The sequence below is a fragment of the Corvus cornix genome, chromosome 1 (assembly GCF_000738735.6).
Source record: "Corvus cornix cornix isolate S_Up_H32 chromosome 1, ASM73873v5, whole genome shotgun sequence".
In the NCBI taxonomy this organism is placed as follows: domain Eukaryota; kingdom Metazoa; phylum Chordata; class Aves; order Passeriformes; family Corvidae; genus Corvus; species Corvus cornix.
This window is the reverse complement of record NC_046332.1, coordinates 93,755,716-93,779,229: the sequence shown is the minus strand read 5'-3', so window position 1 is coordinate 93,779,229 and position 23,514 is coordinate 93,755,716. Positions and strand designations below refer to the sequence as shown.

The 23,514-nt window shown below is 39.6% G+C and overlaps 1 protein-coding gene across 1 annotated transcript in view; it reads right to left on the bottom strand.

Moving 5' to 3' along the window:
- The window catches only part of COL4A1 (collagen type IV alpha 1 chain), a 120,555-nt gene that overhangs the window by 15,599 nt on the left and 81,442 nt on the right, over nucleotides 1-23,514 (bottom strand). Inside the window, exons 22-43 of the mRNA XM_039550060.1 lie at nucleotides 22,175-22,270; nucleotides 20,947-21,030; nucleotides 20,148-20,218; nucleotides 16,926-17,117; nucleotides 15,922-16,090; nucleotides 15,471-15,563; nucleotides 15,268-15,372; nucleotides 13,694-13,791; nucleotides 13,240-13,390; nucleotides 12,801-12,914; nucleotides 12,231-12,398; nucleotides 11,588-11,677; nucleotides 10,854-11,006; nucleotides 7,980-8,078; nucleotides 7,799-7,888; nucleotides 6,791-6,930; nucleotides 5,797-5,923; nucleotides 5,614-5,694; nucleotides 4,768-4,866; nucleotides 4,206-4,256; nucleotides 2,145-2,330; nucleotides 1,360-1,493 (exon numbers count right to left, since the gene is read on the bottom strand). Of these exons, the coding sequence (XP_039405994.1) occupies nucleotides 1,360-1,493; nucleotides 2,145-2,330; nucleotides 4,206-4,256; nucleotides 4,768-4,866; nucleotides 5,614-5,694; nucleotides 5,797-5,923; nucleotides 6,791-6,930; nucleotides 7,799-7,888; nucleotides 7,980-8,078; nucleotides 10,854-11,006; nucleotides 11,588-11,677; nucleotides 12,231-12,398; nucleotides 12,801-12,914; nucleotides 13,240-13,390; nucleotides 13,694-13,791; nucleotides 15,268-15,372; nucleotides 15,471-15,563; nucleotides 15,922-16,090; nucleotides 16,926-17,117; nucleotides 20,148-20,218; nucleotides 20,947-21,030; nucleotides 22,175-22,270 (2,591 nt within the window). The remainder of the gene's footprint in view (nucleotides 1-1,359; nucleotides 1,494-2,144; nucleotides 2,331-4,205; nucleotides 4,257-4,767; nucleotides 4,867-5,613; nucleotides 5,695-5,796; nucleotides 5,924-6,790; nucleotides 6,931-7,798; nucleotides 7,889-7,979; nucleotides 8,079-10,853; nucleotides 11,007-11,587; nucleotides 11,678-12,230; nucleotides 12,399-12,800; nucleotides 12,915-13,239; nucleotides 13,391-13,693; nucleotides 13,792-15,267; nucleotides 15,373-15,470; nucleotides 15,564-15,921; nucleotides 16,091-16,925; nucleotides 17,118-20,147; nucleotides 20,219-20,946; nucleotides 21,031-22,174; nucleotides 22,271-23,514) is intronic.

Genomic DNA, 23,514 nt, shown 5'->3' with positions numbered 1-23,514 from the left:
AAATTCTTAAACTAGGGAAAATATACTGGAGTGTTATGTTGGAATTTACTACCTTCAAAGCTGGTACGGTATGGTACGGTATGGTATCAAATACAAAAAGGTATGAACACAGAAGCAAATCCTTAATGTCTCTGTGAAGAGACATTCCTGGATGCAGAAAAAGATGCACTAGATCTTTGCATTATCAAGAATAAAGTGTACCTTTAAAGCCCTGCATTTCATATCAGAACCTTATTCCTGAGTCTTTCTTCCTTTTGTAGACTAGGAATTATTCTTTTTTCCATAAATATTTTTATTGTAATTATTGGTTGGGTTTTTTTAATAGAATCATTAAGATTGGGAAATACCTCTAAGATCAAGTCCAGCCATTAAACCAGCAGCACCATGTTCACCGCTAAACCAAACACCTCAAGTATTATATCCACACATTTTTTGAACACTTCCAGGGATGATGACTCTATCAGTTCCCTGGGAAGCTTGTTCCAATGCCTGACCACCCTTTCAGTGAAGAATTTTTTTCTAATATCCAATCTAAAGCTTCCCTGACATAACATGAGACCATTTCTTCTTGTCCTGTTACCTGTTACTTGGGAGAAGAGACTGACACCCATCAGGGAGTTGTAGAGAGTGATAAGATCCCCTCTGACCCTCCTTCTACTCTGGGCTAGACAACCTCCATTCCCAGTGTAGAAGGAAATAAGAAATGAAAAGCTAAAAAATAGAGCATATTTTTCAGGGTGGAAAAAGGCATACACTTCGAGAGAAAGAATATAGAAGACCAACTGTTGTGGGTGACTATCCTATTCAACTTCATTCTCGCTAGTATACCGAAAAGAGACTATTTTGGGCCAGGGAAAATGAATAATATATGACAAAAATGTATTAATAGTATTGCCTGTTTGTATTTCTAAATCAGCAGCTATATTTCATGACTGACAGTACTGAAACTGCACTTTATTTGAGAGCTTTCATAACAAAAGCAAACAGTTCAGGTATTTTCAGAAGGCAATTTATCGTGAAGTATGCAACCTTTAAAATTAACTACTAATGCATTTGCGGGATTTATGGCTGTGCTTCAGCCATCCTGTACCGTTAAAACACTGTAAATTATATTTTGGGTGTTGTATGTTACCAGTCACTATCTGTAAATTTCTAATAAGTTCATTAGCTCACTGGGGCAGCCTTTCCAAGGAGAGCACTGAAATGCTTTCAAACTGACTTTACATCATCAGCAGTGAGTCCAAAGGCATTTTGAGCATGAAATATCATTATTTTGAACAAGAAATTCTATGATTAATATATCAATTAATTACAAGAACTAGCTTTCAGCAAATCTGGAGTGTACTGAAAGTAACTTACTGGCACTCCTTGGAAACCCGGATCACCTTTCATTCCCGGACCCCCAGGAGACCCTGGCCAGCCACTGCTCCCTTGCTCTCCTTTGGCCCCTTTCAGACCTGGAGGTCCTGGTGGCCCTATTGGACCTGGTAAACCTAAATACCAGAAGAAAAGAGTATTTAGTAGCAAAATTGGTTTACAGCAGTACCTGATGGAGGACAAGCAGGGTCTACAGATAGACAGAACAAAAATAATTTTTGTAATATTTCAAGAAAATAAGTAGAACAATCTGTTGAAGGGAGACTCCTCATCCAATCATCTTTCAGCCTGTGGCTGATTGAAAATAGAGGGAGTTTTCCAAATGTGCAGAACAAGCAGATAGTACATCCCCAGGCAGAAACATACTAAAGATATTTTGTAGCTCCGCTCCACTCTCCTCCTTAGCCTCTAGCACAGGGCCACTGCCATGGAAAGGCCATGCTGGGCCATTTTTAAATACATTAACACTCCAGGACATAGGAACATACAGCCCCGGATGCCTCAAAACAGTAAATAAAGTCCATAGGGAAACATGGAAATGGAAGGCAACCTTCTCAACATTAGAAAGATTTCTGGACAAAGCCAACTGCCTGAGGACATAAAATCAGCCTGTTCTAGAACATAATGCCAAAACTGCCTATGAACAAGGCTTTTCTCTGACCTGTGAGAGGAGGATAAGCAAAGATACGCAATATTGATTGTATTATTAATCAATCAGGTGAGCCTCGATGAACAGCAATACACTAACACTAAAGACAAAGAATTACCTGGAAGACCAGGTTGGCCTTGGGGTCCTCTGTCTCCTTTAGGGCCTTCAATTGCACTTCCTGGTAGTCCAGGAAGACCTTGGTTCCCCTTAGGGCCTGGTGGACCTGCATATCCTGGTTCCCCTTTCAGGCCTGGGATCCCTGGACTTCCTGGGGATCCTGGAAAACCCACTTCGCCTTTTGCACCTAAGATTTGAAACGACCACAGAACATGATTAGAGAGAGGGTCACAATCACTGAAACCTTCTGCCTTGTTATCCACTCATAGTAAGCTTTATTCTTTTTGAAAACACTGACCTTAACTTTACACATTTCTAAATGCAAAACTTCAGGAAAACTGTATTATTCTTCACATGATGATATAAAATACGAGGAAAGTAGTTTGACTGACATACCTTTTCTTATCTTATCACTGGGCTATTTTTAGTCAGTCTTAAAATAGATTAACATCCAGCATCCCTCTATCACCCCTTACACTAAGACTATAAAGCCCCCAAACCCTTATTCCACAGCCATTATTATTGTCATAGTCAAGTAATGGATGTTGTGCTTGACTAAGCACAAAAGAACTTGCTCCTGGAGAAAAATTGAATATTTTTTTATTAATATCTAGATTTAGACCCACTGTACTTACTTTCAGGCTTGTACAAATAGTTAACAATTGCAATTCAATCTAATTTTGGATTGAGCAAAAGAATATAGAGTAACTGGTATAAGTACAATACTAAGAGAAACATTTATAGAGAACACTATCCCTGGCTCTCTGCCTGAGCAGAACAAGGTTTTTAAGTCCTGAACTTGTTTCTTTGGAACTACAATGCATTTAGAACAGAAATTATGCAAGTAGACCACAGATTTAGTCTAGACCCAGATATTTTTAAATGAGCTAGATTGACAAAATGAGAGATGGGAAAGGTGAGAGAAGTGTTCTCATAATCTAGCACTCTACATGCCTACTGACCTATGATTAGAAAATTTGTTTAATTTATTAAGTTCTCTAACATTAGGGCATTCGCAGCAGTTAATGACTGTTAATTAGTCTAAGATGCTAAATAAAAGATATACTGAAATCCTGGTTTATCACTTCGGATTGTCCAGACAAGTGTCCTGTATTGATAGAATGAATGAGTGAGGTAGGGCATTGATATTTAAAGCTACGCAAGTTCTTCAAAACCTGCCATGTCACATTAATTTTGTGGATGGACTAGTTGAATTGTGTTTTCCAGATGGTTAAAATAGAAAATTCCTCAATTATACACAAGTTCCTTTATCAACAGCAGTTGGTCATGTCTTCACTACTGTATCTATTGCAGCCTGGTGTCTAGGACTTATTATACTTATTTCATAAAGTGGAGCATGGTGCATTACAGACACCTTGAACAAGCACTGACTCGAGCCAATCAAACCATTCTCACAGCACAGTGTAGGGACACACTTTTCAAAGAACATAAGGGGACTTGAATTTTCATAGTCATGTGGCTGTACCCAAGCTATGAAGTCCTGAGCCCAGGTAATAAAAATTTTCAGTGAGATCTCACAAGGACTCTGCTATCTTTTGCATCTCTGCACCACGCTCCTGTGCATAGCTTAGACATGCTCTACTGAGCTATAGAAAATAACTATTTTAGCAATTAATACATCAGGGCTGCAAAACAGATTCAGGCAAAAATAATTACTGCAGTATCCTGGCCACAAAACTACTACCTATAGCTGCCTGGTGCACAGAACCTCACTAAATTTTGATTCTTGCAAAATTAGTAGGAAAACAGAGATACTTGGGAGTCAAAAGCACAGCACACAAATACAATTATTTATATTACCTCATCACAGCACAGCTTGCAGTCAGTAAATTCCACACTATGAATAATTACCTATTTTAGGGTATATCTAGCTCCAAGATGTTGCCACTGTAACAGAAATTAGTATTTGAACCTCTCAGAGCTTCTGCCTGCTCTGAGAAGGCACAGGATGTAAAAGAATTAAGTAGAAAGTATGTCTGCATTACAGAATTACAGTTATTGTGTGTTGGGAAGGAGGTTTAAAATTGTTTAAGTGTTTCACCTTTATCTCCCTTTGCACCAGGAAACCCTGGAAGTCCTCTACCTGGAAGACCTGCAGTACAGAGACAGCAAAAAATTAGAAGCTGGGAAAGTACTTACATTTAACCTGTAATGAATAAAACTCTATTACGCAAATACAAACTCCAAATAAATGGCTTATGCAAAAGTTCTTCGGGGCAGAGGCTGTTTTTGTTATGTACTGGTATTGTACTTAGCACAATGGGTCCTGTATGACTGAAAACCCTACCCTAAGAGAAGGCAAGGCTGCTCCACTATTTCACAGCTAAGTTGCAGGCTGAAGTTAATTCCAAAACACAATTCTTTAAAGTATTACCAGCTTTTGTGAAAGAAATTCTTTTGAGATTACATTGATTAAACACAGTTGCTCATCTAAATGATCAGCTTTACAATGCTGGATGATAGTAAGACACCAATACTGACTTTATTTTCTAAGGTTTCATCCAGAGGACTCAAAGCCAGTACACACCTCTACCAGCTACTCTTGTGTGGCCTGTGTCTGTGCATTTTCATACCACAGGAGCTGAAGATGACAGTCACAGTACCTTGTTCACCCTTTGCACCAGCTGCACCTGGAATCCCATCATAACCTGGTTCACCCTTCTGACCAATGGCACCAGCAGGACCCGGAAGACCAGGTTCACCTGAAAAATCATTGACATTTTCATTTTAACTATGACTTTTTTTTCTCTCAAGAAAAGCTTTACTTTTTCTTTTGCTCCCACAGAGACCAAGCAGATATTGCATGATGATTTCAGTGTGACTTTTCGCTGAGTTTACTTCTGAATTAAACCAGTCTGAGACAGAGCCCAAGTATTAAAGATTTTGACACAGCTAATTATCATGAATCTCAGTGAGTTTAGAATGCAGGAACTCCAGCAAAGACTTGTGAACAGCACAGTCCATTGTCCTGTAAGATGATGTGTCCTGCAGCCAAAAAACTGAGAACAGAGGACTCCAAAATCAAAAATGTTGTTATATTCATAACAGCAATGGACTTACTCTCCTCCATACTCTATTTCTTCTTTAATATCTGTGTAATGATGCTCATGTGGTGATTCAGGTTTGGGGATAAAAAACAGCTGAACACTTTTTAAATTAACTCAGAAACAACAGAAGTAATGGCTGTAAAAGCAACCAGTCTTGTGGAAGGTGGTAAAACCTATTCCTCAAACAGTGCAAAAGAAGTATTAGCCCCCACTACACTGACTCAGTGGGGGAGTTCCCAGTTTACCTGGGAAACAGCAATGTCTTTTTCTTATGAAATGAACAAATGCACTATGAAATATCTGAGCCAAAATTAATGTAGAATGCAACAGATTTTGTTTTAGCCACTGCCTGAAGATCAACATTATTTTAAGTGTCATTTGGTGGTTTGTATTTTTTTTTACCTGGTTCTCCTTTTAAACCTGGAATCCCACTTAAGCCTGGGAGTCCTTTTTCACCCTTCTCTCCATGGCGGCCGGGGCTTCCTAAAGAAAGGAAGAAGACGTGTTTCCATGTGGGATATTTGATATCATTTTACCTTCGATTTTTCACTGCAGTTTCTGTTTTATAAAAGCTTAAACACTTGCCTGGAAATCCTGCCATGCCAGGGGATCCTTTGGGACCTGGGGCACCCGGCATTCCAGGAATTCCTGCACTACCCTTTTCACCCTTATCTCCAGATAAACCTGGACTACCCGTTCTTCCTGGTTCTCCCTAGAAGAAGCAGCACACATAAAATCCACACATTAATTCAGAAACAGTTTTTTCTGTATGCAGTGGTATATGTTACCCCTCGTATTTATATCTAACTTTTAAAGAATTCCATTGTTTTTCCACTCCTAAACAAAGTAATTTAGGATTAAATTTGGTGTTAAAATCCACTAGCAGAGTTTTTAACTAAGCTAGCAATTGCTTAATACCTACATATGAAAATGAGCAGTTTTCTACGCATTTTTAGGATGGTTATACAAAGTCTTTTCAAAAGTAGCCTCTTAACTTACTTATTACACTTCATTACCTTAGAAAAAGTCTTTTTTTGAGTCCTCAGTAAGTTTGCTACCAGATTAGCAAGTATTATTTTTACCACTTTTACTTATAAATTCATAACTGTCATTGTACAGCTAGGAAAAGGAATATGAAACAAATGAGAATCCCATTAGATGCTATTAAGAGATTAAATTAAACTTTACAGACAGTATTAATACAGTTCACTTTTCAGTAGTATCTGAGCACTGTCTAGTATCTTCATAAAAGTACAGTAACATTATTTCAGTGTGATTATTTGCACTGTTTGCAAAATGCCCTTTTCACATTATTGACTCAGTATTTTTAAAAGTTCTTCCCCTTCTCTACATTTCTAGCACTGTGAATTAGTCTCTTCTGAACAGATGTAATAAGAACACTGGAGATACTGGTTCCATCAAACAGAATGCATCTAAACCTGTGCATATGAACACCTTTCAAGTTTCTCATAAGGCAGTTATATTAGCATAATAGAAAATACAACAAAACAGCTTAGAGGCCAACAGCATCTTTTCAAGCATTTGGCAGAGATAACCAAATCCTTAGGGGTATAAATACCTTCTCACCAGGAGACCCTGGAAAGCCGATTCCAGGAAAACCTGGTGCTCCTTTGTCTCCTTTTTCACCTTTTTGCCCAGGGAACCCTGGTGTGCCTGGTGAACCTGGTACTCCAGGAAGACCCTTTTCTCCAGGTGTTCCTAGTAAGGGAAAGGGAAAAATGGGTGCATCAGAACCAGTGGTACCCTAGCAGTGTTGACAATGATTTTTCACCATTGCCTTAGCTATTCAGAGCTATAAAAGTAAGTAAACTATCTTTTGAGATTCACTCTCTAAATGGGACTTTTTGTGGCATGATAAACTCTACTCATAAGAGATGGTCATATCTTGGATTCAGAGTAAACAGAGATCTTGTTAAAGATATGAACTGAATAAGATTTTATTTGAATAATTTCTAATAGTACTACAGTGACAAAGTGACTCTTCTGCAGCATATTTTTTCTGTCCTCATTTACCATTTCAGACTTTCATGTTTGATTTCCTAAATATGCTAGACACAAGGACATCCCAATGGAGACAGTTTCCATGTTGAGTTACAGGTTCTTCTCCATTTTATTCTTTACCAGTCCTTTCCACAACACTACTATTCCCAGACCCCTACAGTTCATAATTGAGATGGAGTACACAGCAACTCACCAAACCTTTTAAAAGAGGGAAAATACACAAGAAGCTTAATGCAGTTCACAGACTATCAGAGACATACAAACAGGTGCCACTCAAAAAACTGCCTGCCTGAAACAAATACAGAAAACCTAACCATCCAGCTATTTGCACTTTGAACCTAGAAACTTAGGAAACCATCCTATTATTTGTATATCACAATAGGATTGAAAAGCAATGTCCCAAAAGCCTTACATTCAGTTGCTGCAAATAGTGCAATCGTTTAGCAATTGTGCAATTGTAGATCTGTTTAGCAGATCTACACCCACAAATAATCCATACCGGTCCTTCAAAATGATCTATATTAACTTGAGGAAAAAATAAGAAGAAATTCCTAGCAATCAGTACCTGGCAAACCCATTTCACCAACTGATCCTTTTTGTCCTGGAACTCCTGGATCCCCTGGGTATCCTGGGGGGCCCTGATCACCTTTTGGTCCTATGGACAACAGAGAAATTAGGAGTCCCATGCATTAATACAGTTTAAAATACCTGACAAACAGTCAGTCTGCTGTTAGCTTCAGACATACCTGGTTGTCCTGGAGTACCAGGTTCACCATCCCTCCCTGGAATTCCTGGTTCTCCATAATCCCCACGTAGCCCTTTTTCTCCTGTTGCTCCATGGTCCCCTGGACACCAAAAAGACAAACATAGTGAGATCAGTTTTATCACAGTTTACTGTAATTACATATAATAATCCTTCTAGTTAATTTTTGATCACTGCTGCTTCTCTCTGCTGAACAAGGAAATGGATGAGTAAAACACAACTCTCCAATCATTAAACCAAGGAAAGGCTAAAAACTATCACAATTTTATGGGTGTCTGTGCAAATTACAAAGCAAGTGTATCTGTAATTTATATCTATAAAAGAAATTGGAATTGATGTGTGTTTGAGTTACATTAATGAGTTATTTGAGAAATGGCAGACAAAATCAGGTGTTAACAGAAACTACTTATTCGACTGTTCAGCTAACTAAAAAGGCACATGTGGGCAACTAGTAAGCAGCCAGAAATTGGATGCTTTCTCTGTTCCATTCAATCTTTAAGCACCTTCACAAGGCTTGATCTCTTACTCTGTACTGTGCCTCTTCTCCAACTTTATGTCCATGCTTTTTGGTCATAAACAATTCTGTCAGTGTTGCACAGAGCTTCAGGACAACAGGTTACTGAAGACAACTCACTGAAGGTTTTTAAGTAAGCAGCTTTTATTAAAAACATCTCAAGATGTCCAAACCCAAACTTTTGCGTTAGGCATCACTGAGAATATGACAAAAATTCTGTGTCTTCTCTGCACAGTTTGTATTTCAGAAGCTTTTAAAAACATTACTGCGATATTCATGTCTAGAGGAATGAAGGCAGCCAAAAGATCAGCAAAGTTATGGAGTATAACTAACTAAGTTATTTTTCTCTGCTGGTAATAGGGTTGAAGAGGATGAGATAAGAGCAGAAAGTTGCAGGCTGGAATCTGTTTGGAACCTACTCTTCCAGACTGTGTGAGCCAGGCCAATCTTTAGACTGTATGTGGTCAGGAAAAAGTAGAGCATAGAAGTTTGCAAGCATGCATTATTAGCGCTGGAGAGATTAGTAAATTAGAAACCAAAGAAATTAACCATTTGAATTTCTCAGCAAAGGTTTCTTTATTTGCATGTAACCAGTGTGCCTAATTTAGATTTCTAGAAATAAAATAAAATTAATCATCCTACATGCCAGTAGTAGATAAGGAAATAGTGAAAACCACAACCTATGTGGTTTTAAGACTTTACAAACCACAAGATCAGAAACAAACAAGAAGAAACAATCTAGATGAAATCTTTATAGGCTGGGAGCTTCATTAAAAGTACTTTCAGAAGCTGCATCTCAGCTGAAGGGTAGATGTACTCCATACTTGCTCATGCCCTCCCCTGCAGTCCCTGGCTGCCCAAGCTGCAAGGCACTACTTACCCACATGCCCAGGTTTCTCTGAGACCCAACCAGAACACGTGAGCCCAGATCTCCTTCTAACAATTAGCCAGGACATGGAGAAAAGAGGTAGCTAAGACTGGGATACTCTCCTGTTTCCACAGTTCAAATACAACATAGTATAGTTATTAGTGATTCACTGTCAAACTGGAGAGGAGTCTGCCCTGGAATACACTGATGAAATGTACAGATGTCACCCAAAAGGAAAGGCTCAAAAAGAGGACAGGATTAGACTACAGAAGGATTTTGAAGAGTTCAAGTAAAGCTTGAAACTCATCACAGTGAAAATCAAAAGTGTGGTACACCATATGTGTGATAAGGAGAAGTCAAAAAGATGCATACAAAATGAAAAATTATTACACAGGCAGTAGTCCAGAGCTAAGGGACTAAGAATTACAGCTAATCACAAACTCAGTCAGCTGTTGTTTCAAGAAAGGGAAATTTTATTCTAGCCTGACCTGAGCTGAAGTACTTTGCTTGTTTCAGCAATGTGCACTCTAACAAGGATGAGCCAAATTGGGAAGAAATCAGAAAGTGTAAAAAGAACAGTAATTGTTTCAGAAAACATGATATATTATTAAAGCCTGACGGATTTGGTTGAGAAAAAAATGAAAGACTACATGATCTCAGTAGCTCCCTTCTAAGCTCCACACTTCTACACTATTTGAACTAAAAAAGGTTACTATTTATTAAAAACACTTACGTTTTTTTTAATAAAAAGTAAATTATGATAAGAAGAACATATTAAAGAACATACTAAAAATATGCAGAATATACACAATTTTTTCTTTTAAAAGAAATGAAGGAGAGAAAATTATTTCTAACAACTAATTTATCAACTAGCAATAAGAATAAAAATCCAAGAAGAATGCATGATCTAAAAAAGCTAACAAATCTATAGCCATGAAGTTTCTAAACAGAAAACTGATTGCCTTTCTCCTGCATACTACCAGATGTTTATAAATTTATATAAGTTGATCTCTTGGTATCAGTGGCATAAATGCATTTCTTTTCTGAATTTTCTTCAGGTCACAAAGAAACACATGTCAAAAAAGGCTGCTCACTTTTTTTCTTACACTATCAGTTGATCTTCATGGCCACAACTACATGTTTTACATGAAAGACAGCTTTTCCCTTCTGGAAAGCTCTATTCTTACTTCTAAAACTTCTTTTCAGAGAGTCTTCTGATTAAAGAGGTAAAATCAATTAAAAAAGGACAAATTGAACCTCTTCTATTCAACCAAAACCCTATTGCTCTGTGATTAATCTTTGTTTCTATAGAGTTGAAAAACACTAGGAAAATATCTACATTTGCTGTGTGAAATTCTTTAATCTTATTTTAAAAACTGTTGCCTAAAACTAACACAAAACTGAATTCAAAGTACTGCTGTTTGGTAGTATATGAGTGTTAATTACACTTACTCACAGTTAGAAACTAAAGTTACCTTTTTCTCCTTGATCTCCCTTCTGGCCTTTGAGGCTAACCATGTCCATGTTGTCTATTGTTCCAGGTTTTCCTGGGAGACCAGCTTCACCTTTATCTCCCTTAACACCAGGATCACCCTGTGGTCCAATTACACCTTTGAAACCTTGGCTACCTATAAAGAAACAGCACTGAATGTTACAGGGGCATATAAAACTTTGCAAAAATATTTAGTAGACAACAACAAATTAAACTGGCTATTTATTCAGATTTTTAGCACCAAATACCATGTTCTGGAACAGCTCCTATGAAGTGTTTTTTTTTATACTTCACAATAGCTCTGTCAAAAAGTTGACATATTTTTCCACTTCACAGCCATTAATTTTAGACTCTTGAAACAATAAGGACAGGAGTTTGGCAGTAATACAGAGCATTATCTGAGGCTCTTAATTAAGACCTTCCCGCTGGCTTTTAATAATTTCAAATATTGTATTATTCTTGGAGTAATACCTATAGCAGCCCCACACCTAGCAAACTCTTATGTTGTTGAAGAATGGATCAAAAATCATGCCTTGAAGCCCAAATACGACAGTTCCTAGGATATGGCCTGGTACAGTGTTTCTAACTCAGAGAGAAGTTACCTGACATAAACTATTCCTTAGGTCAAGTATAATCCTTATATTTGGTTATTTCCCGACTTCTGTTGGGAAAAAGGTGGGTTCCACAATTTTTATTTTGAGAAAATCACTCTCTTACCTTTTTCACCAGGTAACCCTCGATCTCCAGCTGGTCCAGGAATTCCTGGCAATCCAGGAGCTCCCATAACTCCCATTTCTCCTTTGGGTCCTGAAGCCAAAGGAGAAGAGTGAATGAAAAAAATTAAGCAGGAAGTGTAAAGAAGTACAAGAAACAGAATTATTTACTGCCTATCATATTAGGAATTACATTACTTAAGGAAAAATGGGACAAAGAAGATGATTAAACAAAAACAGCCCAATAGAAAAAAGAACAGTAAAAACAGCATTATGAAAACTAGAGAAAAACAGTTTGTAACGGGTTTTTGACAAATTCTTAAAACTTCCTATTACAGCAAACAATGCTGTCATTAACAAAGGCATTATTAAAACCATACTCTGTAACTAAAACTGTGCAGAATAATCTCCTTTCATTATTACAGGAGAAAGGCAGTTCCTTCAAACTGCTGGATTTGATCCATGCCAGGACTTCAGCAGCAGTTCAGTTACATGTGCACAGAGCTGCTTTACTGATTTCAGTCCATGTGTTTTCCCAAGCTTGGGCTCTCTGATGGATCAATTCCTAAATGAATGTAAGAGTATGCTACCACAACTTAATACAACAGTTGTCAAAGATGCTGGTTTCTAAGGGGCAGGGTGTTTACCTGCTGATCCTTTCAGTCCAACAGCCCCCTGTGGACCTGGCAGGCCAGGTAACCCCACAGAGCCCGGGACTCCTGGCTGGCCCTGGCTGCCTTTTTCCCCTTTCGGTCCTGGCATATCTAGACCTGGGACACCAGGGAAGCCCCTTTCTCCTTTTACTCCAGGAAACCCTAGGAAAAACAGAAGATACAGGATTAGTCCTTAACAAAGAACAAGGAACATCATCAATAAGCATACCTAATCATGTCCACCTGTGATTCACAAATTACATGGCATGGAGGATGAAGACTCAAAGGCAGACAGCAGAACCAGTCCTTATTTCCTAGGAGAGGCTTTGAACCTGTATCTATTACCCACCAATGACCCAAGGAGACCAATCCAAACACCAGCATCCTCTTAAGAGGCCCACCCTGCATTCTGGACCAGATGGAGGAGGCCCACTAGCATGTCCCCCCATTCACCCCCACCAACCTCATAATGCAGAAAGGTCTCAAGCAACACTTTTACCACTGTTATCCACTTATGTCAAAATTCTGCTCCTAAGCACCATCATGGGAGTATTCTCCTCTCACCTGGTGGTCCCTGGGGTCCTGGCTGCCCAGCAGGTCCTGGCAATCCTGGAGGGCCCAGCCCCGGTGCGCCTGGAGGGCCCTGCAAGCCTTGGAGACCTGGGAGACCAGGATCACCTGCAGGGAGACAAGAGAAATATAGACCAAGCATTCTCTGATGCTTGCTTGCTGAAGATGCAAGACAAGGTGTTCTGGAAGCACATGGCCAACAGGACCTCATTCAGCCTCCAACACCTCCAAGCCTGGGCTTGGAGGAAGGGCTGCTCTTTGCTGCTAACATTTGCTACTGGTGGGTGGTAGGAAAAAATGAGAAGGAAAAGGGGCAATTCCCTGAGATATCAGTAGGATATTTCAGTGATGAATAGACTTTTTGCTGCATCTACTGGAGAGTGACTTTAAAAAGAAATACAAACACAAAAGTGTATTTTTCCAGTGATGTTACCTCTGAATCCTTGCTGTCCAGGTATGCCCGGAAAGCCTTGCTCGCCACGTAAGCCAGGCAGTCCTGGATTTCCCTTTTCTCCAGGGATGCCAGCTGGGCCAGGGGGTCCTGGCAATCCCTTAGGGCCAGGGAGACCTACACCAGGTTCACCCTAGCCAAAGAAACACAATAGATTAGGAATCAACACATCAAAACCAGTATATAATTTGCTAAATTTATTTAAATCATGCAGTATAGGGCTAATGTATAGACCTCTATACATGACTTCAGGAGAGACTTGTAAGCCCTTTAGTGTTAATGTCAAGTATTTATCCATCTATTCTGTCCCCTTGTGTGCAGAGTGGGAAACATAAAATGAAAGAGAATTTGGCCAACTTTTCGTGCATTTTTCTTTGCACACGTTCCTGTTAACATGGGGAGTCACAGATTAACACTACCAGCAGCTGACATCTACCTTTTGGCCTTGTAAACCTGGAACTCCTGGCAAACCATCCAGACCAGGGGTTCCTGGAGTTCCTGGCAGACCAGGTGAGCCAGGCTGACCTTGGAAACCTATAAAACAAAACAAAACATTTCTCACATCATTACTGTCTCTCTCTGAAAGTGACCTCTGCTGTTTCTTCAGGCCTCTAACTGAACTATTCACAGGGATGTGTTAAAAAAGATCTGTGTAGTCAAACTCCTAGGGATGCCAGTACTCAAATGTCCCAATAAAGATTCAAATGCTGATGTTTGTGTGGCAGTTGGCTTCTGATGAGAAACAACCACTCAGAAGAAATAAATGCTGAGTGTCTCCTCTTAAATAAATAGCCGTGTGGGTTCATCTCCCATCTCCCTTGTGAGAAACAGCCTTCAAAACTGGGTTCCCAAAGTCTTCTTCAGAAAAATGCAACTTAATGTGTGGGACATCAGACTGAGGGATGCACAGTCTGTGAATCAACACCTTCTGTGCAATACAGACCTTGTGACACGTTCTACATGTCCCACTGTGGGTTGCATACAGAAGGTTTCTATCCCACACCTAGCCCATGAACTGCACCTTGGGAATGCAGGAAGGAATACCTACAACATTCTGCAAACCCAGAACAACTTCAACAAAGATTGCACTCACTCCACACCAGCACACGCACAACAAATTCAGACGAAGCAGGCAGAAATCCAGCTTTAAGGCTAAGACCCAGAATGTCATTGGGCAGAGCTGAGTTCATGGAAGGGTCCTTTAAAGAAATATATTTAATGTGTCATTCCTTTCTTCTGGCATCGAAGTGCAAACAGCAATTCTTTTCCAGATACAATGGGCCTTTTCTGTTCAGGTCCCAATGCAGTCTCAGAGGAACCAGACATGGTTACAGAGAAAAATATGCCCTTTCTCCTTATTAAATTTCTGACCCTCCCAGTTCATTGGTGTGTGGAATCATAAGAAATAATAATGAAGACACACAAGAATTTTGGTGATTGAGGTGGCTGCTGAAAGTTCAGTCATCTAGTTCTGAATGAGCAGCAGCACATCCTCAAAAAATCTAGAACTATAATATGAACATTTAGTCTCCCTCTAAGCTACTTGCATACCCTTACAATGGTCACGGAGGTAAGACTACTCTTATGTTGAGTAAGCTGGAGTTCTAACCAAACCACTCTCAGCTGTCTGGGACCCAGCAAAGCTGTAAGCTCTGGCCCAAAACAGTTGTAGTTACATCAGCATATTATTTTGACCAATTACACACAGTGTTTTTGATCTCCCAGAAGGGTCATCTCATCTCAGCTACTTCAGTTGCTGCAATGTAAGATGCTGTACTGTATCACTTTCTATTCTGGCAGTAGCTGTGACATTGTCTGTAGCTGCACCACTGCACTACACAAAGCAAGTGTGCATCGAAAGAATGCTCACTGTGGTGCTGGTTGACTTTTGCAAGGGAGCTTCCTCAGCTGCACCTCCCAAATCCCATGCAGCTATGGCTGGATGACAGTGCAGGCCTCCATCCACACTACAGTTACACCAGCTCTGTTAGATGGATAGCTTTATCTTACCTTTGGGACCGGGAGGTCCAGGGAACCCTATACCTGGCTGCCCGACAGCACCTTTTTCTCCTGGTAGGCCAGGTCTACCTGGAAGCCCAGGATTCCCTTTGTCACCTTTGCAAATGAAAACAAGACAAATGTTAACACAAAGGCTAACTTCTGGGGAACAGAACCATTTTAATAATCAGCCAAAGATTAACAAACTGCTGTACCTTGGGGTCCAGGGAAACCAGGTGGCCCAGGAAGGCCATCTGCCCCAGGAGGTCCAGGGAGAGATATAGTTCGTCCTGCTTCACCCTTTGCTCCTGTAAATGTAAAGTTTTATTAGAGTACAGGAACAGATGAAATAAAACAAGGGAGTTCTACCTTGACAGCATTATTAGTTCATCCATACCATTACAAGAGACTTGTTATGAAGTTTTTTTGGTAGAAGATTCATAGAAAACTAGGATGACCCTAAATATCCCATTTTGCCTAGCAAATTCTTCAAGAGAACTGCCCTCAAAAATTTGCAATTATACTGTTGAAAGCAAACACTGATTTAAATTAGAAAGTCTTTTTATTTCAGGCTTAAATTCTGATGATCCTCTAGGCTGTACCACTTAAAGGGCACAAATTTTAAAATCTTTTTTTGGTATGTTTTTAAGCACATTATAGCATTACCTGGAAGTCCTGGTAAACCTGGGGTTCCAGCAAAGCCTCTGTCTCCTTTTTCACCAGGTAATCCTGCAGTACCTATCCCAGGTGGGCCAGGAAAACCTCTTTCACCACGCACTCCAGGGAATCCAGGCTGGCCAGGGGGACCACGTTCTCCTTTCAAGCCAGCTGTACCCTAATTTTTGGAAAGTGTAAGTGTACTTCTTGCCTAGCTGGCAAGACAGAACACATCGTCCTCTGAATACTTTGTAACTGGGATTTAGCACAGGTGCCTGTAATGTTGAAAAAAGTGGATTTTTTCTACTGGGCTCAATGGAAACAGAACTAGGTTCCATGTGGAATAGCACATGGAAATCACATCTAGCAATGCAGCTAACTGGAACACGTAGTCCATGTTTCCAGTAGTGGATCTGGGAGCAGATGTGAGCTCCACTTTCAGCTCCGTATCATCATACATCAGCTGAACTCTATCAGTGCAAGATTTTGAAGCATTCATTTCTACAAGAAGAGAAATATGCTACAACGGACTTGAATCTTGTATTAACAATTTCTACATGGATAACTGAATTCAAATATCAGCTAAATCGTTCACACCAGTTCTCACTATCAAGCTGTGAGAAAGGCAGAAAGGAATAAAACTACTGTCCATGTCCAAACCTTTTCTCTATGGTCCTGACAGTAACAAGCCATGCTGAATGCATTTGGATCAGATCACTTATTTGCATGACATGCAAAGAGAAATGGTCAAAATCTAGCTCTGAAATAGTCTGTTGTTGAAAAACTGTCTTCCTCATTATTTCCAGTGAAAATGGAATCTTCTTCTGAGGAAGAATGTACCCCTCAAGGTAAGTAATAGATGTGGAAAAATGAATGAGGCAAATATACATAAAGCATGTATAGGGCACAAAAGCATGTGAATTCTGATCTGAAAGACAGAATGTATAGCACAGCAAGTAAACATAAATAAACACACAGTAGGACAATACGTAAACATAAAGAAACAATCATACCGCTGCTCCTTTTGGACCCTGGGGACCTGGAAATCCATCTTTTCCTGGTCTTCCTTCTCTTCCAGGAATACCTGGTTGTCCTGGGAAACCAGGATCTCCCTTTTCCCCTTTCAGGATAGAATCGTAAGTAAAATCTCCAGGTTCTCCTTTTGCCCCAGGGCTGCCCATAAGTCCTGGAGTACCGGGGGGGCCCTGAAATTTTATAAATTCAGATGTCATCAGTTGCCCTACAAACCCTTCAACTGATACAAAAGAAAACAAACCTCCAAAAACTGAAGTTTAGACCCAAATCAAGGGAACCACCAAGTTTTTGGCTGAGGAGGTCAAATGAGAATATTTTCCAAGACACAGAAGTCTTGGAAGCAGAAAGCTTCTCCCTGGGTAGTTTATTAATGACATTCAGTGGATGTGAATACATGTGTTCCTTCATTATTAATATTTATTGATTTTGAACAGCGGACGCAGTCAGCTGGTAATAGCAAAACACTATGCATAGGAAGGCATAGGCTCGGAAAATAGTTTTGTAACCTCTTCTGGACAGAAATCATCTACCTAATGGTATACCTACAGGATTTCCAGAATTTCAATTTTTCCCTACATATTTTCTAGGACTTGAATGAACTCTTCTTATGGAAACAGTCTCTATAATTTCTAGTGAATCAGAGCTGCTCACTAGGGTAGTGAAACACAAACTTCATGGGCAATGTCCACTACGTACAGCCCATGTGTGCCCTCCACTTCAGCCTGAACCAGAACATGGTCACTGGTAATCTCTTCATTAGCATTGGAGTGTTCTGAATCACACTCTGATGTTCTGGCATGGCTGTAGACAATGTCAGCTTGCAAGGCTGGCCTCTATGTAGTTTTTCCAAGTTAAATTATATGCTGGATCACCACCTGGCTGAACTTTGAGGAGCAAAACAAGCTTAAAAGCATTCAGAACAGCAGCCAGTCCTTGTCTGATTAAAGACATGAACAGAACTTACGAGGCAATAAAAGTAAAATATAAAGGTGTGGCAAAACATGTGCCAAGAACAAATGTCAGACAACAAAAAAGCTTAAATACATTAGAATGTCTTCCATTTTTTTCCCACTGTTTATTTCATGGATTCCATTGATACTATAGTACATTCGGTCACTAGGTAATGCAATTTATTGTGGTGGCAATGGATAAAGGATTCATCTTAGCGAACTTTCATTGGCCGAATTCAGGCATCAAGGCTTTATTTATACTTCAGGGAGAGAACCAGATTCCTTGAGTAATGAATTCATACAAGTGGGGGTTTTTTTACTTCTGAAGTAAAAACAAGTTGAATCACCACTGGTGATAGAGGGAGCTCGCATAACTCCAGTGTGTGATAAACGTGAATGTCACTGAGAAGTTATGTTGTCAGAAAGGATCAGCTGTAATGAAACAGCTTTGGGGAGAAGGGGTCTGGGAAGACTCAGTCTATTCACACTAGGAATGGTGTTAAAACCCACATTATGCTACAGGAACAGGTATGCTGAGGTAGGTTTTCATAGCAAACCTCAGTGTCCATAGGGGCACTTGAGTGGACTGTGACAAGATCAAACATAGCTGCGGTAGTATACTGCTCATCTAGCAGTCATCTGTGTTACATTTGAGACAAGTGTTACACTTACGGCTCTTCTGCTTCTGGCCTTACTGAGAGACATGCTGCTCTGCCTCAACATAACTTACGAGTAATCTTATAAGGATGCTACCCACTTTCACAGCTTTCCTTTATTTCTTCAGAAGTATTTAACTTTCCTTCTTACTAACTGTTTTACAGAACATGCTGCGGACACTCCCCAAAATCTTTATTAACAACCTGGATGCAGGACTTGAAGGAATACTAAGTTTGCCAATGACAATAAACTGGGAGGAGCTGTCAGCTCCGTCGAGGGCAGAAAGGCCCTGCAGAGAGACCTCAACAAATCAGAGAGATGGGCAATCAGCAGCACAAGGGCAAGTGCCAGATTCTGCACCTGGGATGGGGCAATCCTGAACATGTGGATAGACCAGGGAGTGAGAGGCTGGAGAGCAGTGCCACAGAAAGGGACCTGGGGGTCCTGGCAGATGACAAGCTGAACCTGAGTCAGCAGTGCCCTGGCAGCCAGGAGGGCCAACCCTGTCCTGGGGGGCATCAGGCACAGCATCGCCAGCCGGGCAAGGGAGGGGATTGTCCCACTCTGCTCTGCACTGGGGTGGCCTCACCTTGAACACTGTTTTGGGTGCCACAATATAAAAAAGACATTAAACCATTGGAGAGCATCCAGAGGATGGCCACGAGGATGGTGAAGGGTCCTCAGGGGAAGCCTTATGAGGAATGGCTGATGTCACTTGATTTGTTCAGCCTGAAGAAGGGGAAACTGAGGGCATATCTCATCACAGTCTACAACTTCCTCATGAGAGGACAAGGAGGGGCAGACACCAATCTCTTCACTCTTGTGAACAATAACAGGACTAGAGGAAACAGCATGAAGCTGAGTCAGTGGAGGTTTAGGTTGGATATCAGGAAAAGGTTTTACATCCAGAGGGTGGTTTAGCACCGGAAGAGGCTCCCCAGGGAAGTGGTCACAACAGCAGCCTGACAAGAGTTCAAGAAGCATTTGGACAACTCTCTCAGGACATGGTGTGATGTTTGGGATGTCCTTCACATGACCAGGAGTTGCACCTGATGTTCCTGATGAGCCCCTTCCAACTCAGCATATTCTATTATTCTTTGATTCAAAATTCAGGAAAACTGCCACAGTATGCTGCATGCTAACATTATATTGCTTACACTACACCAGATGGCACTGTTTCTCTCTCAATATATTTGTACTCAACAGCAAAGACTTATTGGAACAATTCACAAAAAGATCAGGGAAGACTGGCATCTGTTTCCTGAAAAATCCTACTCTTTACCCAGCTCCACTGCTTAGCTTGCTCAGACAGAAAGTCACACATCCTGCTGAGTTCTTATGACGGATAAACTCAGAAGTATAACCAATATCTCACAGGTCTTTTTTAGGTCTTACAATTCAAGCCCACTTCTTCCTACTGTATTTTATTAGGCATAGTTAACCTTAATTTTATCATATCAGTGCACTGGTTTTTGGAGGTTTGTTTTGTTTTTAAACAGAACTATTACACACCCACACTGATACACCAATCATCACATGTTTTTTGATCACATGCCTAGTAGGACATGTAGTATTTGGCAAGGCATTACTTACAGGTACCCCTGGAAGGCCATCAAGTCCAGGTAAGCCTCTGTCACCCTTGAAACCCGCTTGTCCTGGGAAACCTTTTCAGATAGACAAAAATATAGTTTAATTTATTACATGCTTTTACAAATAGCTCATTGTATGTGAATTCCTTGTGATCCCTTTTAAAGTGTCTCATTCCATCCCCAGTTAGATCAGCATAATGCTGCTAAAGCCAGTGAAGCTGTCTTGGTTCATGCACTCATGTGTTACATGTCTGCATTAATAAACTTGGAAGTTGATGATTCATTTGACTTAGGAATGAATTCACCAATTCATTTAACCAATGCAGAATTGAAACTACCTAAACCACATTCATTTTTCTGAACAGCCACTAGAACAAACATTAGGTATAATGTAATTTTTGGCATGTGTCACATCTCTCATATGGTAGCAAAAAATATTTTTTTTTTTGGGCTACAGAATTTAGTGCTGCAATTGGAAACAAATGTATGGGTCATTGACAAGCCTGGGCACATAGGCAAATGGTTCCCACATTATTTCTCACTGTGAAAATATTTGGGCCACGATTTGCAAAGCTCCTTCATTGTGGACAGATTCTCCTTCCATGGTTATTCTGGTTGGTTGTATTGGAAATCTGGAATCAGGCCAAAAATAGGAATATTCCACCCTCCTTTCATTAGTCCTTTCATTAATTTCACAAACAATTTGATTAGTGGGACAAAAAGTAATTAATTTTATTATGTGTGCTGCATTTTTTAGAATTTAGCCTACATAGCTCATTCTTGGGTAATTAAGGAGTTTTTACCTGCTGGACCTGGTGGCCCTTGTGGTCCTGGAAGTCCAGGAGGTCCTACTTTATCACACAAGGCACAGGCTTCACCTTTGTCACCTGAAAAAAGAAAACAGCAAAGCGCTTGAATAACAACAAAAGATTCAATACTGCAAGCAGTTGAATTCAGGGCAAATGTCAATTTAATACTTAAGTAAATTTTTACTTCTAATTCCATGCTTCAAGGAGAAAATATCAGCAAATTGATGTTCAACATTCTTTAAAATTTTTAAAGGAATGGCGTGAAAATCAATGTAAGTCTTATCCTAGGGTTAATATTGAAGAGAATGGTTAAAGGGGACCAGGTTAAAGAGGATTAAAAAGAATAAAAGAAATATTCTTTTCTTAATATTTTCTGGGTATAGAGAAAATAAAATTATTAAAGCAGAAAAAGGAAAACTTCTGTAGTTACTGTAATTTTGCAGAAAAACAGTGAACAGAACGAGATAAGGAAGGATCAATCATCAAGTAAATGGGTACAGCTCATTTTTTTTAAACATCCATTTAGTCAATACTGCTAAAACATGCAGTTAACAGTCCTATTTACAGAATCAGAAATTTAGGTTGGAAAAGACCTCTGAGATCATCAAGTCCAACCTATGACCAAATAGCACCATGTCAACAGACCATGGCACTCAGTGCCACATTCAGTCTTTCCTTAAACACCTCCAGAGATGGCAACGCCATCACCTCCCTGGGCAGCCCAGTCCAATGCCCAGACACCCTTTCTGTGAAGCACGGCTTCCTAATGTCCAGCCTAAGGTTGTTCATAGGTGTTAAAATTTTATCTTCAATTATACTCATGGCAATGACTCATAAACCATTTTCATTCTCAACTCCTCTGCCCCTCTCTAAATCTTCATCTCAGAATTCACATCTTAAATTGCCATGAACGGCTCACTTTCCATTGCATGGGGCTATACTCAACCCTTTCTTTCTTCCTTCCCAGCTCCTTTTGCAGCAGTGGGCCATCCTTTATCGCTTCCCAGCAATAAACAGGCCAAGTGAAACATATCACACAATTCAATACACAATATCCTTCTTTACCCACCAGAGAGTCCAGAAACATCTTCCATGTCCATTAAGTATTTAACTAGCTTTAAGTACACTTTGTCTGGATCCAGTCTAATTTGCTCAGCCTCTTTACATACCCAAGCTCCAGGCTAAGGATCATTAGAATACAATCACTTTAAAATATTATTACCTTTCTCTCCCATCTCTCCTGGAAATCCATCTCTTCCTGGAAGTCCAGGACTACCTGGTGCACCAGGTTCTCCCTGCTGGCACTGATCAATTCCATCTGAAATGAAAATGCAATAAAGAATATTGTTTTGACAAGCGCAAGTTTCCTTTATAGGGTTGCATTTATGTCATACCTGAAATATTACCTATGAAAAGTGCTAAGTCAGGATAGCATTTTACTCCTTTATTGGATTTACTTGAAAAAATTTCACTGGGATTCTGTATTCTTATTCTTAAGAAACCATGAGAATTACAGAGAAAATACAGGCTCTGCCATAAAAAGGTTACAAACAATTTCAACATAAAATCTATTTTCATTTTAAGTTTTGGCTTAGAAAAGTACTGTGCGTGAAAAACTGATGTTTTGACCCTGAATAGAATGGGAAGTATTAATGTTCTGAAGAAATTCATTAAGAATGTGTTTTTGTACCCTGACTTCTGTTTTCAACATTTTAGAAAACTTTCTAGATAAGAGCGGCTTTTCACCATCTATTTAACTTCTATTTAACTTTTTCACACCAATCAAGCTTCCTGAAGACAACAAACCTCATATGTTAGTATCTGAAATAGGTAACCAACGAGAATATTTAGCAGGCTTGATATAAGAATATGAATAGTGCTTGTTCTGTTTGATGATACGATGCAGGATCTGACCCAATATAATGAGACATCATTCTGGCCATAGCAAGTGGTCAAAATGCTAATGTGAAGTTTGGAAAGCAAGTTAAATGAAAAAAAATTGCTTCCCATTATGGACTTGGAGAAAGCTAAAGAAGTATCTGGGGAAGGAGCAGAATTAAGCAATGACAGTAACTTGTGTGAAAAACAGGAATTGCTCTTATTTTTAGGAAAATGTAGTATTTAGCTATTTAATTCCATATTCTACATGCTGGATTGTACCGCTTCACTGGCAAATACAGCAACAACTAGGCATCTTCACCTGTTTTTGAACAAAGTATCTTTGGTTTAGGAATTCCATAGAGAATAATGTTTCTTTCAATAGCTTTAAAGTACCTAAACTATTGTAATAGGGATATCATTCTTGATGTTGAAATGATAATTTAACTCACAATGTCAGTATCACTTATAGCCAAAGTTTTCTATCAAAGAGTTAAAACAGCAGTTGTAAGGAGCTATTTAGCATGGACCACTTCCACAGGTACTTGGTTATTGCTTCATTGCAGAGAAAAACAATTTTTCTCTTTAAAATTGCTTTATTACAATCTAATAAAATGTGTGTAATGTTGTTATCATTACTACTGATATTATTATATAGTTTTCACATCATTACTGGCTTTTCAT